This window comes from Saccopteryx bilineata, chromosome 10 (genome assembly GCF_036850765.1).
Source record: "Saccopteryx bilineata isolate mSacBil1 chromosome 10, mSacBil1_pri_phased_curated, whole genome shotgun sequence".
In the NCBI taxonomy this organism is placed as follows: Eukaryota; Metazoa; Chordata; class Mammalia; order Chiroptera; family Emballonuridae; genus Saccopteryx; species Saccopteryx bilineata.
The window spans coordinates 29,730,182-29,748,138 of NC_089499.1; the positions used below are offsets into that span (position 1 = coordinate 29,730,182).

Genomic DNA, 17,957 nt, shown 5'->3' on the forward strand with positions numbered 1-17,957 from the left:
GCGGTAGAGCGTCGGCCTAGCGTGCGGAGGACCCGGGTTCGATTCCCGGCCAGGGCACATAGGAGAAGCGCCCATTTGCTTCTCCACCCCTCCGCCGCGCTTTCCTCTCTGTCTCTCTCTTCCCCTCCTGCAGCCAAGGCTCCATTGGAGCAAAGATGGCCCGGGCGCTGGGCATGGCTCTGTGGCCTCTGCCTCAGGCGCTAGAGTGGCTCTGGTCGCAATATGGCGACGCCCAGGATGGGCAGAGCATCGCCCCCTGGGGGGCAGAGCACCGCCCCTGGTGGGCGTGCCGGGTGGATCCCGGTCGGGCGCATGCGGGAGTCTGTCTGACTGTCTCTCCCTGTTTCCAGCTTCAGAAAAATGAAGAAAAAAAAAAAAAAAAAAAAAAAGAGATGTCTGCTTTTTTTCTGAGTGGGATAGGGGTGGAGGTAGGAGTGGGGGTGAGGAGGGGATTAGAAAATCTGGAACGGGCTGTTTTCACCCCAACAATTGGCAGGTGCTAAATGGAAGGTGCAGACAGAGGCATGTGGTTTCTAATACTGGAGGGGGGGCGGTACCATTTACCATTTGCCGTTGCAAACCTTGCCTGGGCTTTTTTCACGATTGAAGAGTTCTTGTAGAGATTGAAAGACTACAGCGCCCTCTAGTGCTAGCTGCGAGTTAACAGCTCTGTTGGAGAGAAGGTCAGGAATGCACTCCTCAAGTTCAGAACTGGCTCAGCAAAGCAACTCTCCAGAAAGAGGTCAGAATTTTATAATTTCAGTTCTATCTCAGGGTTTTCTTTTGCACGCTGATTTGAAGGCCGTTATTTGTATAATAGGTTCCTGAGTTCACAGTGAGTTCTTATCATTTCTCTAAATGTTGCAATACACGGGGCCCCTCTCAATATGTCTTTTCCTATATCTTCCTCAGGCAGAGCCCTAGGGACAGCTCGGGGAATCCTGTAGTTTAAGTTCAATATGAAAATAAACTCTAATTTAAAAATAGAGAGAAAAAAGGTGGGTTCTACATTTTCATTCTTTCAGATTTAAAAGCTTTATTCTAGAGTCAGGTGAATGGAATGGTGAGAAGCAGCATTGGACCAGGTTCCAGTTTCCTGGTGAATGACATCGGCCAGAATTTGCTCTTCCACAGTGGGGTGCGAGCATCCACGGAAGGTTTCCACCAGGCCAGTCTCGGTTTCCACCAGCAAGAAAGACCTAAACGGGACAAATGATTCTGCTTCAGAATTATAAGAACCAAGTAGTAACTTCTTCCTGTCCTTACCCCACCTCCCCTCTCCTTCTTGGCTTAAAGGTAGAAAACCAGATTGTGCAAACCCTGCTGAGGCTCATGTTGAAGAATCTGAACCAACTCTCCTGATAAAGCCCGAAGATATTGTCTTAACGGGGAGCTCAGCAAAGACTGTCCGGACACTCCTGAGACCAAGCGATCAAGTTTCCCGTCACTATAAGACCACCTCTTCCGAGATTGGTGCTGTTGTAGGAGCTGTTCCTTCCCTTTGTGAGTATGTCATGATATTTGTTGTGGTTTCATCAAATGATCAGCAAACCTGAAAGTGACATGTCCTTCATCTGTCCTTGTGTTGTCCCCACCTCTATGTCCGTTAGGCTGTAAGTTTCTCAAAGCCTAGGACCTTTCATTTAATTCTGTATCTAAGCACCTGGGGGGGGGCTCTATAAGTTCAGGCTGAACTGAACTATTGTTAGTGAGGACCCAAGTAAAAAGATACTCTCTGACCAGGCGGTGGCGCAGTGGATAGAGCATTGGACTGGGATGCAGAGGACCCAGGTTCGAGACCCCGAGGTTGCCAGTTTGGGCTCAGCTGGTTTGAGCAAGGCTCACCAGCTTGAGCCCAAGATTGCTGGCTCCAGCAAGGGGTTACTCTGTCTGCTGAAAGCCCATGGTCAAAGCACATATGAGAAAGCAATCAATGAACAACTAAAGTGTTGCAACAAAAAAACTAATGATTGATGCTTCTCATCTCTCTCTGTTCCTGTCTGTCTGTCTCTATCTGACTCTCTCTGTCTCTTTAAAAAAAAAAAAAAAAAAGAAAAGAAAAAGAAAAAGATACTCTCTATTTTAATAAAATTGAAACAATAATAGACCAGAACAGTAAATGATATACATTTTAGTAATTCAGATGTCACCGAGCTTTAGGAGACTTCTAAGCCATGTAATTGTTAGCTACACACGGGTTTGCCTTCAGAGATTTGAAGAGCTCTTACAGAATAATTCTCTCCATCTTCACTTTCCATTGGTTAGTTTGCTAGGACTGCCATAATAAGTGCCACACATGAGGTGGCTTAAACAATGTAAATTTATCATCTCACAGTTCTGGAAGTTGTAAGTCTGAGATTGAGGTGTCAGCAGGGTTGTTTGCTTCTGAGGGCCATGGGGGAGAATCTGGTCTTTGCCTCTCCCCTCACTTTTGGTGGTTTGTTGGCAATCTTTGGCGCTACTTGGCTGCTTCAATCTCACCCTGATCTCTGCCTTCATTTTCACATGGTGTTCTTCTGTGTGGCCAAATGTCCCCTTTCTCTAAGGACTCCAGTCATAATTGATTAAGGGCCAACTCCAGTACCATCCCTTCTTAATTAACTAAATGTACAATGACCCTATTTCTAAGTAACGTCACTTTAACACAGGGGTCGGGAACCTATGGCTCGCAAGCCAGATGTGGCTCTTTTGATGGCTGCATCTGGCTCGCAGACAAATCTTTAATAAAAAAAATAATAACGTTAAAAATATAAAACATTCTCATGTATTACAATCCATTCATTTCCTACCACTCATGTTCATGGTTGTGGGTGGCTGGAGCCAATCACAGCTGTCCTCTGGGACAACACCAAATTTTTATTGGATAATGCGTAACGTACATGGGTTGTTGAATGGCTCTCACAGAATTACATTTTAAAATATGTGGCATTCATGGCTCTCTCAGCCAAAAAGGTTTCCGACCCCTGCTTTAACATATAAATCTAAGAAAGATACAGTTTAACTCATAACACCCCATATCTCCATATCAACCATGATGAATATTGGTTATTTAGAAAGACTTTTGTGTTGGTCAAGATCACTTCCTTGGAGTAAGGATTTACATATTTTTTGTAACTGGATTTTATAGACTTACTGTACCTTCTAGTGTAATGAGGTCTTGATGTTCTTTAGAATAGTGCTGTACAAGCGGAGTGTAACTGGAATCTTATATACTAAGAAACTTTTAGTTGACACATTAAGAAAAATAAAAGTGACCCTGTCTGGATAGCTCAGTTGGTTAGAGCATTGTCCCAATACGCCAAGGTGGCAGGTTGATTCTCGGTCAGACTACATACAAGAATCAACCAAGGATTGATAAATAAATCGAACAACAAATCAATCTTTCTCTCTAAAAATCAATAAATAAAAATAATTGAAAAGAGAAAAGAAAACAAGTGAAATTAATTTTAATAGTATATATAGTATATAATATGTATCTCGAAAATATTGTCATGATGCCTGATCTGTGGTGGCGCAGTGGATAAAGCGTTGAGCTGGAACAATGAGGTCACTGGTTTGAAACCCTGGGCTTGCCTGGTCAAGGCACATATGGGAGTTGATGCTCCCTGCTCCTCCCTCCCCCCCTTCTCTCTCTCTCTCTCTCTCCTCTGTAAAAGGAATAGATTAAAAAAAAATATTGTCATGTCAACAAGTAATCAATATATAAATATATAAAGTGATTAATTAAATACTTCACTTTTTTGGGAACAAAAGTACAAAATCTTTGGTATTTTACTCTTGTAATTCATCTCGATTCAGACTAGCCACAGTTCAAGTGCTCAAAATAGCCACGTGTGGCTGGTGACTACTGTATTTTATAGCTCAGTTTCAAAATGTGTGTTTTCTCCCATCATGATGTTCTAGGTTTTCCCATCTATGGTGTTCCAACCATTCGGTCTGATATTCCTGTCCCTCGAATTCGCCGCGTCAGTGATCGAACTAACTATGGCGAAGAGGGCAATGCCTATTCATTACTACATCCGACCATCTTCAGCCAGAAAGGAGTGTACGAAAGAGACTTCTTCCAGACCAGATCAAAAAAAGAGGTACAACATCGGATTTTGAAAGGGTTGACAGAAATGTCAACTTTACATAAATATGCAAATATAGGAATGTTGATTTATCAACAGCTACTTAATATTATTAGACTTGCTGGAACTTGAACTTTCATGTTCATCATCAGAAGTCATCAGGATCCCAAAATAAAGGATTCTTGAGGGCAATGTTCAATTTGGTTGTGACATCTTGGCACGACTCCTGAAGTAGAATTTATTCTATGATCATAAGCCATATATTTACTATGACCTATGATAAAAAGAAAAATGTTTTCCTAAAACATTCAAAACCATGCTCAGTTGAAAAAAAGCAGAAAAAGATCAATCCTTTCCTTGTATAAATAAGTTCTTGGGTCTCCAGAACCAAAGAGTAATTAAAAAAAATTTTTTTTGACAGTGAGAAAGAGAGAGAGTCAGAGAGAGGGACAGACAGGAAGGGAGAGAGATTAAGAAGCATCAAGTCTTTGCTGCAGCTCTTTAGTTGTTCAGTGATTGCTTTCTCATATGTGCTTTGACTGGGGGGCTACAGCAGAGCGAGTGATTACTTGCTCAAGCCAGAGACTTTGGGCTCAAGCTAGCAACCCTGGGCCTCAAGCCAGTGACATTGGGCTCAAGCCAGCAACCATGGGGTCATCTCTATGATCCCACGCTCAAACTGGTAAGCCTGTGCTCAAGCCAAATGAGCCTGCGCTCAAGCAGGTGACCTCGGGGTTTCAAACCTGGGTCCTCCACATCCCAGTCCAATGCTCTATCCACTGCACCACTGCCTGGTCAGGCCCAAAGAGTAATCCTAAAGAGGGCACTCTGCCCCCTCCCTATGTACTGCTACTGTGTCTCAGATCATCTGCAATAGGACTGATTAAAAATACTCTGTCCTGTACTGTGTGACAGCCCATGTACCTTATTTATTTTTCTCTTTAGAAACATGGTCTTAAATCCCAGGTGATTTTCTTCCTAAAGGGGTTACAGCAGGGGTCCCCAAACTACTGCCCACAGCTGCATGCGGCCCCCTAAGGCCATTTATCCGGCCCTCGCCGCACTTCCAGAAGGGGCACCTCTTTCATTGGTGGTCAGTGAGAGGAGCATAGTTCCCATTGAAATACTGGTCAGTTAGTTGATTTGAATTTACTTGTTCTTTATTTTAAATACTGTATTTGTTCCCGTTTTGTTTTTTTACTTTAAAATAAGATATGTGCAGTGTGCATAGGGATTTGTTCATAGTTTTTTTTTTATGGTCTGGCCCTCCAATGGTCTGAGGGACAGTGAACTGGCCCCCTGTGTAAAAAGTTTGGGAACCCCTGGGTTACAGGCAGGAGGAGTCAGTTAACCACTGGGGTTCAGAGGGCCAAGGAGTAGTAGCAATGCCTGCTGAGACCAGCTTGGTTAGAGCTGCACTTGGGATCTGGCGAGTAATGGCTTCCTCAGAGCCTTCGTGTCTGGAGGTCCAAATGCTATGAAGAGACATAGGCTGCCTTCTGGGACTTCCGATGAAGGGTTGATGGCTTGGAAACTTACTAAATACTGAATTAATGTAACAGAGTCATTGCAACAGTTCATTCTGCTGAGCTGGGGGAGACAGGGAGGGAGAGCAGAGGACAGTGGCTGCTGGCCTGTTTCAAAGAAGGAGCCCAGGATCCTCCCCTGGGTTGGAGAAGAGACACTCCTTGTCTGTGTTTTCACTTCCTTTGACCAATCAAGGGGCATGTGAAATAGAAGCTCAGGGTTGAAAAAAAAATGCCACTGAAATCTTGTGCCTTTTTAAAGAAGCCTCAGTTATCCTTTATCTCACAATTGTAGTGAAAAGTAAGAGCCAAAGGCCTGGTTGGAGTTAACTTGAGAATAGACGTGGGTTTCTGTAAAAGTAGGATATTAGCTAATCAGTACACCTTGGTGGAATGCTGAACGCGGGAGGAATGCCTCCTGCGTGGGGAAGGAAGCAGCTGGGATGTCCAACATGGACCCACAGTAAGTCCACTCTACAGGGACGTTCTTCACCTGCCTGCCACCAGGTGCGGGACAACAGCGGCTGTGCACAGGGACCTAAGGTGTTTTTGCTGTATCCTGGCAGCTGTTAGCGGAGCTGTTCTTCTGAATTTCAAGTGTATTTGATTATACTGTTAATTTCTCACAAGGGCTCATCATTTCTAGGGGATCTTTTTTTTTTTTTTTTTTTACAGGGACAGAGAGAGAGTCAGAGAGAGGGATAGATAGGGACAGACAGACAGGAAAGGAGAGAGATGAGAAGCATCAATCATTAGTTTTTTGTTGCGACACCTTAGTTGTTCATTGATTGCTTTCTCATATGTGCCTTGACTGTGGGCCTTCAGCAGACCAAGTAACCTCTTGCTCAAGCCAGTGACCTTGGGTCCAAGCTGGTGAGCTTTTTTTTTCTCAAGCCAGATGAGCTCGCGCTCAAGCTGGCAACCTCAGGGGTCTCGAACCTGGGTCCTTCGCATCCCAGTCCGACGCTCTATCCACTGCGCCACCACCTGGTCAGGCTCTAGGGGATCTTTTAATTGTTGTTCATATTCTGTTTAATAGATGTATTCTGCACCTGTTCTATTTCTTTGGCTTTTATTTTCCTTGCCTAACCCTTCTTTCTTTCATTTCCCTCTTTGCTTTTTTTTTCCTGTATGCTTTACAGTAAATGTTTTTTCTCTTTTAAATTTAGTTTTTTTCCCCTAAATCTTTTATTCCCTCTACTCATGCTCACATTTTTTTCACTACTACTTCTTATCACCCCTTTCTTATATATACTTTCTCTGGGACACGAGAAACACATTTTCCTTCTTTCTTTATCTTTTTTAATTATCACTGCAGAGAGATGATTAATAGCCTAAGTTTGCTGGTTTTCAATATGCTCAGATTTTCACCTGCTCAGGTCTTGTACATGCACAACCTCTCTGGCAGTTGCACACCCATAACTATAGTCAAAGTTTACAATAGGCTGGTTAGAGACGTTCCTATTTTAAAGAAGAAAAACTAATATTCTAGGTGTTTAGATGACATAGATGACATCATTATGACAAGAGGTGACTGAGATGGACCTCAAGTCCAGCAATTATTCTATCTTTCACCTTTTCTGCTGGAATTTGGCTGCCTCCCTTTAAAATAACCAGAAACAGGCCTGGCCTGTGGTGGTGCAGTGGATAAAGCATCAACGTGGAATGCTGAGGTTGCTGGTTCGAAACCCTGGGCTTGCCTGGTCAAGGCACATATGGGAGTTGATGCTTCCTGCTCCTCCCCCCTTCTCTTTCTCTCCCCTCTCTAAAATGAATAAATAAAACCTTTAAAAAAATAAAATAAAATAAACAGAAACATTTAGAGTTGAAAGTAATTTTTATGTATTAGCTATTGTATTATAGTTGAACACCCTTATATTCATTTTAACAGAATTATTCCTGAAATGAAAGTACTAGAAATTTGATACTTTCTCGTTATATGTAATAAGCACACATATATACACACGCAAATTACCCCCACCCCACTCCCATGTGTCTGTTTTTGGATTTCACAGCCTTATATGCTATAAACATGTTGTAAAAATACAAATTTATGAACATAAAAATAAATCTTGGCTTGACTTTGAGTGCTTTTTTCTAGATTGCAGAGATATTATGTAACATTGGTGTCAAGCTTTCTGATGAAGAATTTGAAAATGTGTGGAATCTTGCATCAAAAAAACATCACAGAGGAGAAGTTTGTATCGAGAACATCAGAAATGTTCTAGATGAGCTACGACATGCAGATCAGGTCAAGGATAAAACAACCATGTAATATTTTGGGAATTCATTCATTTAAATAAAAGAATTCTTAAATCTGTGTTCATCTCAAATGTTCAGTCCATTCTGGTTTTAGCTATTATGTTGTAATTCAGTAATCACTGTGGTAGGACTTATATGCCTGTATGGGTTGCTCATAAATTAGATTTTGGATTTTAAAATTTATTTTTATTGTCTTTTATAAAGCACCAAAGAATTTAAAGTCACCAATGGCAGAGTTTGGGATGATAATAGAAGTTTGTAGTGTTTTGTATGCCTAAGAACTCCATGCATTTTAGTTGGTTGTCTGAAATTTTGCCTTCCACGTTTATTAATTTCACTTTATGTGTCACTCTGAAGATGTAAGCTTAGCAGGCTTTTAGTCTCTTTGAACATGTGAAAAAAAGCAATCAATCACAAGGAGCAGAATTTAGAGAGCAAAAACTTGTGTTCCAATAATGACATGGATGGCCATTTGTCATTAATATCTTTCAATGGCCTGAAAAGCATATTGTCCTTGAAGAAATTGAAGAGGCACAGCTGATCCACCATTAGTTGTAGCTTTAGAGAGTTTTTAGCAGCAAATTGTACCAAACCAAAAAAAAAAAAAAAAATTGTACCAAACCATTTCTTTCCTCATGCCATGGTCATTGATATGTAAATGTGATGTCCAGACTGGATGGGGAGGTGTGTGGTCTCAGAGCAGTGAGTTATTTCTATATCTCAAAAGAGGACTGGACCTTCATCAGTAACATAATAGAATTCACAATAGAATTCTATTAATATTTCTCTGTGTGAGTCCTTGACCTTTTGTTGTCTGTTAGTATGAAAATGACTATTTAACCTAGATACTGTGGTTGTACTGTAGTCTACCACTACTTAAATAAAGAGAACTAAGGTTTAAAAAATTGCCTTACCCAATCTCTAGAAAAAAAATACATTTATGATAGATTTATTATACAGGTAATTTATATTTATGTTAAAATTTTTAACTTTTTGTTTTGAAATAATTTCAGACTCACAGAGGATTTGCAAAAGTAGTAGATGTGCTGGAACATGCTGTTGATGGCCCACTCAAGTCCTGCATTTCTTTCCAGCACTGCCTCCGCTGACCCCACCTCAGCAGCTTGGAATTAACTATACACTAAGTAAACCAACAAAGCTACAGATCAGGGATTCACCATTCCTCAAAGAGCTGGTTGTTAAACATTTACAAGCGTATCTCTGTCTGTCTGTGCATATGTCTGTCTCTATCTTTCTGTCTGTCCATCCATCCATCCATCCATCCATCCATCCATCCATCCATCCATCCATTGACAAAGACAGACTCATTGACCAAACTTTAATCAGGCTCCTCTGAGCCTTTTTCTCAACTAGTACTTGACCTTGGACTCCTATGTTTGTCCTTATTGGACCTACATTGCCCAGTTTTTGAAAGCATCCTCTTAAATCTATAGTGAATCCTCTCACCTTGATATCTGACTACTCTCTATATCTTGATATCCGACTACTCTCTATATCTGATCGAATTGCTCATCCCTCGATATATAAAATGTTGGCTTGCCTTTAGCAAGAACTTTTGTTAAGTCAGTTTAGCAAGAACTCCCACAACCCTTGATGTCTCCAAATATTAACTTTCCATGCAGCAAGCTCCCCCAACCTGACCCTTGGCTACAAATCCCCACTTTACCTGCTATATTCAGAATTAAGCACAATTCTATATTGAGGTCTTTTTTCCTTTATTGCAAATAAAATCTGTGTTTTATTGCTTTAACCACTGTCCAGCTGTTTTCTTTAATTCCATCCATCTATCCACCTATCTGTCCATTTACCTATCCACTGATCCACACATGCACACTTTACTTGTAAACACTCCTGTGTTTCTTGTAAACAAGTACATTCTATTACCAACCATAGCGCATTTTCAAAATCAGAAAATTATCATTGCTATGGCATTATTATCGAATCTATAGACCTTTTAAAAATTTCTCTAATAATCCTATGTTATACTAATGTTCTGTACAGCAAATACATCTTTTTCTTGGTCTAGGTTGGATCAGGTCTACAATTACCTGCTGCATTTAGTTACCATGTCTCTTTAGTTTCTGTTATTAATCTGAAACGATTCTTTAATTTTTTTTTCTTTCTTTTTTTTTTTTTTGTATTTTTCTGAAGCTGGAAACGGGGAGAGACAGTCAGACAGACTCCCGCATGCGCCCGACCGGGATCCACCCGGCACGCCCACCAGGGGGCGACGCTCTGCCCACCAGGGGCCGATGCTCTGCAGCGACCAGAGCCACTCTAGTGCCTGGGGCAGAGGCCAAGGAGCCATCCCCAGCGCCCGGGCCATCTTTGCTCCAATGGAGCCTTGGCTGCGGGAGGGGAAGAGAGAGACAGAGAGGAAGGAGGGGGTGGGGTGGAGAAGCAAATGGGCGCTTCTCCTATGTGCCCTGGCCGGGAATCGAACCCGGGTCCCCTGCATGCCAGGCCGACGCTCTACCGCTGAGCCAACTGGCCAGGGCGATTCTTTAATTTTTAAGCTTCATGATCCTTGATGTTATTCAAGCCTCCAAGGACTGAATTGAGTGTGTGCACTATATCACAGCCTATTGTCAATATTCTCTTGTGAGTGAGCCCCTTCAATCCTGTTCCTGGGAGCTGTTTCCACTGCCTCTTGCTTTGGAATTGATTAAGATTAAGAAGCCTACCTCCTGGGAAGATTTCTTTCTCCTATAAATTAAATCACCTAGAATCAAAATGGGGCATGTGGTGGGGCTGATCTCCGAGCCACATGAATCCAGGTTAAGCTGATTGATGGTGTACTCCCTACCTTGAGTGCAGATAGCTTGGGGGTGATGTACCTAGTGAGGCCTAGCTGGGAAAGCCCTACTTAAAACCTAGAGCCTCACTACCAAGCTCTGTAGCATAAAAGCATTTGAATTGACTTGCTGTTTAAAAGTTTTACCGCTTAATAGCCAAAGGGTTTATGTACATAGAAAGACTCTTTTCCAGAATTAAATCCTTGCCATAGGTGCTTCTTACTGTGTTTTGGCAATCTGCTATCAGCCGAGGTCACTGCCACTCATAAGTACACCTAGTGCGTTCTAACTGAAGTGTACATTAGATTGCAGCAGGCTGTGCCTCGAGGCTGCTTCTGCCTATTATAAGGCTGCTGGCCGGTGCTGGCTTGCCAGATGTCTGCCTGAGGACAGCTCCATGGCTTGTGGTGTCACCAAGGTCCCCATGCGGTTTTATAAAAGTTGTCTTTCATAACGTCTGGTCTGAGCAGTTTATTTTTTATTTATTTATTTTTTTTACAGAGACAGAGAGAGGGACATAGACAGGGACAGACAGACAGGAATGGAGAGAGATGAGAAGCATCAATCATTAGTTTTTTGTTGCAACACCTTAGTTGTTCATTGATTGCTTTCTCATATGTGCCTTGACCGTGGGGCTACAGCAGACCGAGTAACCCCTTGCTTGAGCCAGAGACCTTGGGTCCAAGATGGTGAGCTTTTGCTCAAACCAGATGAGCCTGTGCTCAAGCTGGTGACCTCGGGGTCTTGAACCTGGGTCCTCGGCATCCCAGTCCAATGCTGTATCCACTGCGCCACCAGCTGGTCAGGCCTGAGCAATTTATCTTTAGTTAAGACTAGCATCTCTTCTGTTTGTTTGCTGCCATTTGCATATGCACTTCTGTCATAGAAAAGGCTGAGTTTAACCTGTGGACCACACTGCCATCAGCAGTCACTCATCTCTTCTTGGGGCCCAGCAAAAAACAGATGGCCCAACTGTGGAACAGGCTACGTCGCACCACACAGACTCCTGAGATCAAACGGCTGTATGGCTGTACCTGGTGCTCAGAATGCTGTAAGGTTTTTTTCTTTTCATGTAGGATATGAACATCTTGTGATTTACATTTCTTTGCCTATATTAATAAAATATGAAGACTCATAATCTCAATCAACTTTCATGACTTCAATGGTTTCTAATTCATTATTTAGATTTTTTCTACTTTTAGCCCCAAATTATATTGCATCAGCTATGTAGTGCTAGTTTCTTGATTCCCATTTGCAAGTATCGTAGTCCCTGGCATGACAATCCTTAGACCTTCATGTCCCACAAAATCTGACTACAAAGTGCTAGAAAGCTTAGCAATTTTGGTTAACCAATCAGATTCTAACTGAGAAGCAAGCTGGGATCATTAGATATGAATAATAAATCTGTCACTCACTGGAGTAGCGATCTTAGGAGAGACACCTAACCTCACAAAACTGTGGTTTTCTTATTTATACAATGGCTTCCTTATCAACTTATCAAGGTGGTTTTGATAGTTACAGGGATAATGGATAGGTAAGTACCTGGCACCATGTTATCCAGTAAATACACTGCTCACAAAAATTAGAGGATATTTTATTGCATTATATTCATTCTGAAATATCCTCTAATTTCTTGCTCACAAAAATTAGGGGATATTTTATGGCTTCATCTCATTTTGAAATATTCCCTAATTTTTGTGTGTAGTATATTAATCAAAGGCCTAGTTCGGGCCATAATTGTCCCACCCCCCTGGAAGTACCATTTTGTTCTCCATCTATTAATATAACCGTTATGCTGACTTTTTCTTGGTTTTGCCCTTATTCTTGCGATTCTCAATTAGATGTCCATTGTTAATTTTTGGCAGATTTGACAACTCCCACTGGCTCACTGTTCTAGGTAATTCAAAATAATTATCATGACATGTCATTTGCTTTTCTATGCTTTGAGCAGAGCTCCTCATTCTATTTATTTATTTATTTATAACATGCACACATAAAATCTGCTGGGATTTTCATTGTGAGTACATTGATTCTAAAGCTGTATTGGGGTAACTGACATTTTTATTTTGCTTCATCACTTCCGCCAAGTCCCTTGTGCCCTTTGTAGTAAACATCTCCCCCCTCAGTGAATAGCATGTCAGACTGGAACGCGGAGGACCCAGGTTTGAAACCCCGAGGTCGCCAGCTTGAACACGGGCTCATCTGGTTTGAACAAGGCTCACCAGCTTGAGCCCAAAGTCACTGGCTTGAGCAAGGGGTCACTTGGTCTGCTATAGATCCCCAGTCAAGGCACATATGAGAAAATAATCAATGAACAACTAAGGTGCTGCAACAAAGACTTGGTGCTTCTCATCTCTCTCCCTTCCTGTCTTTCTGTCCCTATCTGTCTGTCTGTCTCTCTCACCAAAAAAAAAAAAAAAAAAAAAAAAAAAATAAATAAATAAAAATCTCCAAAACAGCTGTATCACATTGCATTTTATCAGCCATTTATGAGAGTTCTAGTACATCCTGATATTGTCAGCTTTTTTAAAAAAATTTTATTATTCAGTGAGAGGAGGGAAGGCAGAGAGACAGTATCCCACAAGCCCATTAGGGGGCAATGCTCTGCCCATCTGGGGTGTTGCTTGGTTGCTCAGCAACTGAGCTCTTTATAGTGCCTGAGGTAGACTCCATGGAGACATTCTTAGTACTCAGGGTCAGCTGGCTCCAATCAAGCCATAGCTGCAGGAAGGGGGGAGAGAGAGAGAGAGAGAGAGAGAGAGAGAGAGAGAGAGAAGTGAGAGGGGAAGTGAAGAGGCAGATAGGCACTTCTGTGTGCCCTGACCAAGAATTGAACCTGGGACATCCACACACTGGCCAATGCTCTACCACTGAGCCAACTGGCCAGGGCCTTTTTTTTTTTTTTTTTTAAATTTCAGCCATTCTAATAGGTCTGCAGTAACAGCACATTATGGTTCTTTGCTGGCTAATGATGTTAAGCATCCTTTGTGGGCTCATTGACCATATATGTATCTTTTTTGGTGAAGTGTCTGCTTTAATATCTTGCTTATATTTTTTATTGACTTGTTCTCTTATTACCGAGTTTTGGGAATTCTTTATATATTCTGGATACAAGTCCTTTATCAGGTGTGTTTTACAGACATTTTTGTCTTGTCTTTAGCTTTTTAAAAATTTTCTTAGCAGTGTCTTTCAAAGAACAGAAATTTAAATATTTGATGAAATCCAATCTGTCAATGATAGAGTAAAATTGCCAGCCCTCTTGAATTTGGAGATTATACATTTAAAGTGAGACGTACTACTTGGTATTGTGTTTTTCTTCAGTTAATTTTTTTATATAGAATTGCTGGACTTCAGATCTGGAAAAGGGAGATTTGGATTTAGTGAGGGTTGGAAGCTCACCTGGTAAACGAGATGGTGGGAGGAAGAGACAAAAGAATACATGGAAGGGAGTGATTCTAGTGATGTACCATGAAAACCAAGATGGGTAAAGAGAAAGTTCAGAAATAAAATGGTACTAAAAAGTTCCAGCATCAATGGGTCGGACCATTGCTGTAGGTCAAAGAATTGTGAAGAAGTACAGTACTTAAACAAAACAAAACAAAACAAAACTTAGCCTGACCAGGCGGTAGCGCAGTGGATAGAGTGTCGGACTGGGATGCGGAGGACCCAGGTTTGAGACCCTGAGGTCGCCAGCTTGAGCGCGGGCTCATCTGGCTTGAGCAAAAAGCTCACCAGCTTGGACCCAAGGTTGCTGGCTTGAGCAAGGTGCTAGTTGGTCTGCTGTAGCCCCCTGATCAAGGCACATGTGAGAAAGCAATGAATGAACAACTAAGGTATCACAACGAAAAACTGATGATTGATGTTTCTCATCTTTCTCCGTTCCTGTCTGTCTGTCCCTATTCTGAGGGTGGTAGAGTTGTTGGTAATGGCAATATTTAAGATTTGCCAATGTGCCTGAATGAATAAAGTAAATAGAGAACAGCATAACTGAAAGAGAGGAATTCAAAAAGTGAGTTGACTGGTGTTAAGAAGAAGGATCACTTGCATCCATGTTGATATCACCAGGAAAGATGACAGGGAAAGTAACAGAGAGAATGATTTTGGTTATATGTCCCTTTGAAATCATAATAAAAACTACACATTGTCATTTTAGAAAAGTGCACATACACATACTTTTGGTAATATAGTATTATATTCAATCCCCTTTCTCTTCCCATGGATAGATCTCTAGACCAGGGAAACATTAACATTTAAAATGTATCCTTACGTAGTCTTACTATATATCTCTATTTTCCATCTGTCCTTCTGTCCATTCATCCATTCATCCCATCCCATCCCATCCATCCTTGTGACTAACCATTACTTACCTGAATTGTGGTTAAGTGTCCTTGGGAAGAATTCTGTTTTCTGAATGCAATGGCCAAAAGAAGTATTTTTCCATTTGCAACGGTAGGGGGCACCCTAGCCTTTCCAAACTTAGCAATGAACCTTCGCCCACAGAGCTGACTAGCTGCAGCCGGCTCCTTAATACTTTCAGAAAAAAGGAGAATGTTCAGTTTGAGGAAGAAGACAATTTATCAGCGCACTTTCTGAAGTCCACGGTGATCCATGTAGTTTCTTCTTTTATTATTTAGTGGAAGTAATTAGGCTGGAAAGAAACATTTTAAAGAGTAAGCTAGAGGGGAGTTTTGATTGGATTACAAAGTGTCATCTCCATGAAACAAGAAAAGCAGTGTGAAATATTCAGGTGAGATAAAAATAAATATCCAAATACATCACCATGTTCTCACCTAAATCATGTTTTTGTCGTGTTCAGGATAGTCTTTTTCATAGTAAACTATATTAATCTCATAAACACTTTAAAAAGCCACTGTTTCCTAACCGAAGCAAATAAATTTAATCCAGTTTCTTCACAACATAGCTAACAAACCGAGAAACTTGTTGGGAATATGTAGACCAATAAAAGGTAATTTTATTGTGTGTAATAATCACTTATGAAAACTCACTGAGGCTTGACATGAAGAGCTGGGCTAGGTAGAGGTTAACACCCCAATTATAAACCAACAATGAAGATAGACTTGAAGGGCATTTCTTCTATTATGAAACATTTACAATAATAACCTTATAAAAAATAATGGGATCTATTTAAAGCTCATTTATTTCCCAGCCAAGTGGCAATTTCTCATCACTCAAAATGCTAATACTTCCTCTTGAAAACCTGGGGATAGTCCAATTCATGTGTGTTTGTTAAAGGAATCTGGTTAAAATAAGCAGGTGATTCTGTTTTAATAATATCTGTCCTGCCAGCAATAAGTCAGTCTCAGGTGCAAATAAATGTATCAACAAATGGATTTTCTTTAAAGCACGCAGGGTCTCATATCATTTCCAAATTAACCAATTAGTATGATGCTATTGGAAGAGCTAATTAAAAAGTGCATTTAGTCTCAGAAATGTTTCCTGAGAGTAATCTGGAGCTTATAGTCCTTATTCCACCTGTAATTACTCTGCCTGATTTTCCACTCTGCAGCGAGAGGGGAGCACACTTTCACCTGGGCAAAGGAAGAGCTTTTTTTTTCTTTCTCTGCCATATGAGCTCAAGTATATCAGTGCCTTGAAGTGATGAATACACACTTCTCTTTTTAGGCACTGCCCACCCCAGCTCTCTCAGCTTTTAGAGGGGTGGTTAATCAGCACGGAATTTAGATTAAAAACTAGGAATGTCCTTGTCCACAACTCCGGCCTCAAGTTTGCCTTTTTAGAAATATTTTCACAAGTTGAATCCTTGGTAAGTTCATCAACTTTTGTAATAAATACATCTATCAGAAAAACTGAATTCTTGAGATTTATAGGTAGAAGAATTCTGCTGGGAGGGGGTTGGGAAGACAGGATGAATGAGAATTTTTTATTTGGTAGCCACAAGCTGGTGCCTTTTAAACTTTAATGTGCACATAGAAAGCAGGCTGACAGTTGTGTGTGTGTCTGTTGGGGAGGGAGTTAAAGGGCTGGGTATGGGGGGTTGGAGGGAGTGGGCCAAAGAGAAAACAAAAGAGAAAAAACTCACGGACACAAACAACAGTGTGGTGATGGGGGGAGATGGAGGAGCGTGTAGAGGGGCTCAACGGTGATGAAGGAGACTTGACTTGGGGTGGTGAACACACCATACAGTGTACAGATGATGGAATTGTGCACCTGAAACCTATGTAATTTTCTTAACCAGGTCTGACCAGGCGGTGGCGCAGTGGATAGAGCTCAAACTGGGATGCTGAAGACCCAGGTTCGAGACCCCGAGGTCACCAGCTTGAGCATGGGCTCATCTGGTTTGAGCAAAAGCTCATCAGCTTGGACCCAAGGTCACTGGCTCGAGCAAGGGGATAGTCGGTCTGCTGAAAGCCCGTGGTCAAGCCACATATGAGAAAGCAATCAATGAACAACTAAGGTGTTGCAATGCGCAACGGAAAACGAATGATTGATGCTTCTCATCTCTCTCCGTTCCTGTCTGTCTGTCCCTATCTATCCCTCTCTCTGACTCTCTCTCTGTCTCTGTAAAAAAAAAAAAATTTCTTAACCAGTGTCACCCCAAGAAATTCAATAAAGAAAAAGGAACAAAAAAAAAAAACCCTTTCAACATGCATACCAGGTACTGGTAGATCTTGTTATTTTTTTATTTTTTTCATTTTTCTGAAGCTGGAAACAGGGAGAGACAGTCAGACAGACTCCCGCATGCGCCCGACCGGGATCCACCCAGCCCGCCCACCAGGGGCGACGCTCTGCCCACCAGGGGGCGATGCTCTGCCCATCCTGGGCGTTGCCATGTTGCGACCAGAGCCACTCTAGCGCCTGAGGCAGAGGCCACAGAGCCATCCCCAGCGCCCGGGCCTTCTTTGCTCCAATGGAGCCTTGGCTGCGGGAGGGGAAGAGAGAGACAGAGAGGAAAGCGCGGCGGAGGGGTGGAGAAGCAAATGGGCGCTTCTCCTGTGTGCCCTGGCCGGGAATCGAACCCGGGTCCTCCGCACGCTAGGCCGACGCTCTACCACTGAGCCAACCAGCCAGGGCAGATCTTGTTAAAATGCATATTCATATTCAGTAGGTTGGGGTGGGGCCAAGATTCTGCATTTCTAAAGCTTCAAAGGGGTACAGTTGGGGTTCACTCCCGGAGTGACAAAGCTGTAAGGTTTCTGGCCGTACTGCGCCTATGCCTTTTGAGATCAGCTCTCAATGAGTCATCCTCCTGGTTTATATAGATCTTTTACTACTCACACTCCTGCTCACTGCACATGTTCTCT

At 41.9% G+C, this 17,957-nt stretch overlaps 1 protein-coding gene and 1 non-coding gene across 2 annotated transcripts in view; one reads left to right on the forward strand and one right to left on the reverse strand.

Annotated features, from left to right (window-relative positions):
* Positions 1 to 7,871, forward strand: part of EFHB (EF-hand domain family member B) — a 65,691-nt gene extending 57,820 nt beyond the window's left edge. The window contains exons 11-13 of the mRNA XM_066245524.1: positions 1,297 to 1,503; positions 3,904 to 4,085; positions 7,698 to 7,871. Coding sequence (XP_066101621.1) covers positions 1,297 to 1,503; positions 3,904 to 4,085; positions 7,698 to 7,871 — 563 coding nt within the window. The remainder of the gene's footprint in view (positions 1 to 1,296; positions 1,504 to 3,903; positions 4,086 to 7,697) is intronic.
* A 9,780-nt stretch (positions 7,872 to 17,651) lies between these two features.
* Positions 17,652 to 17,727, reverse strand: TRNAA-AGC (transfer RNA alanine (anticodon AGC)). The gene has a single exon. It is a non-coding gene; the product is annotated as a tRNA-Ala (tRNA).
* Positions 17,728 to 17,957: the final 230 nt, after the last annotated feature.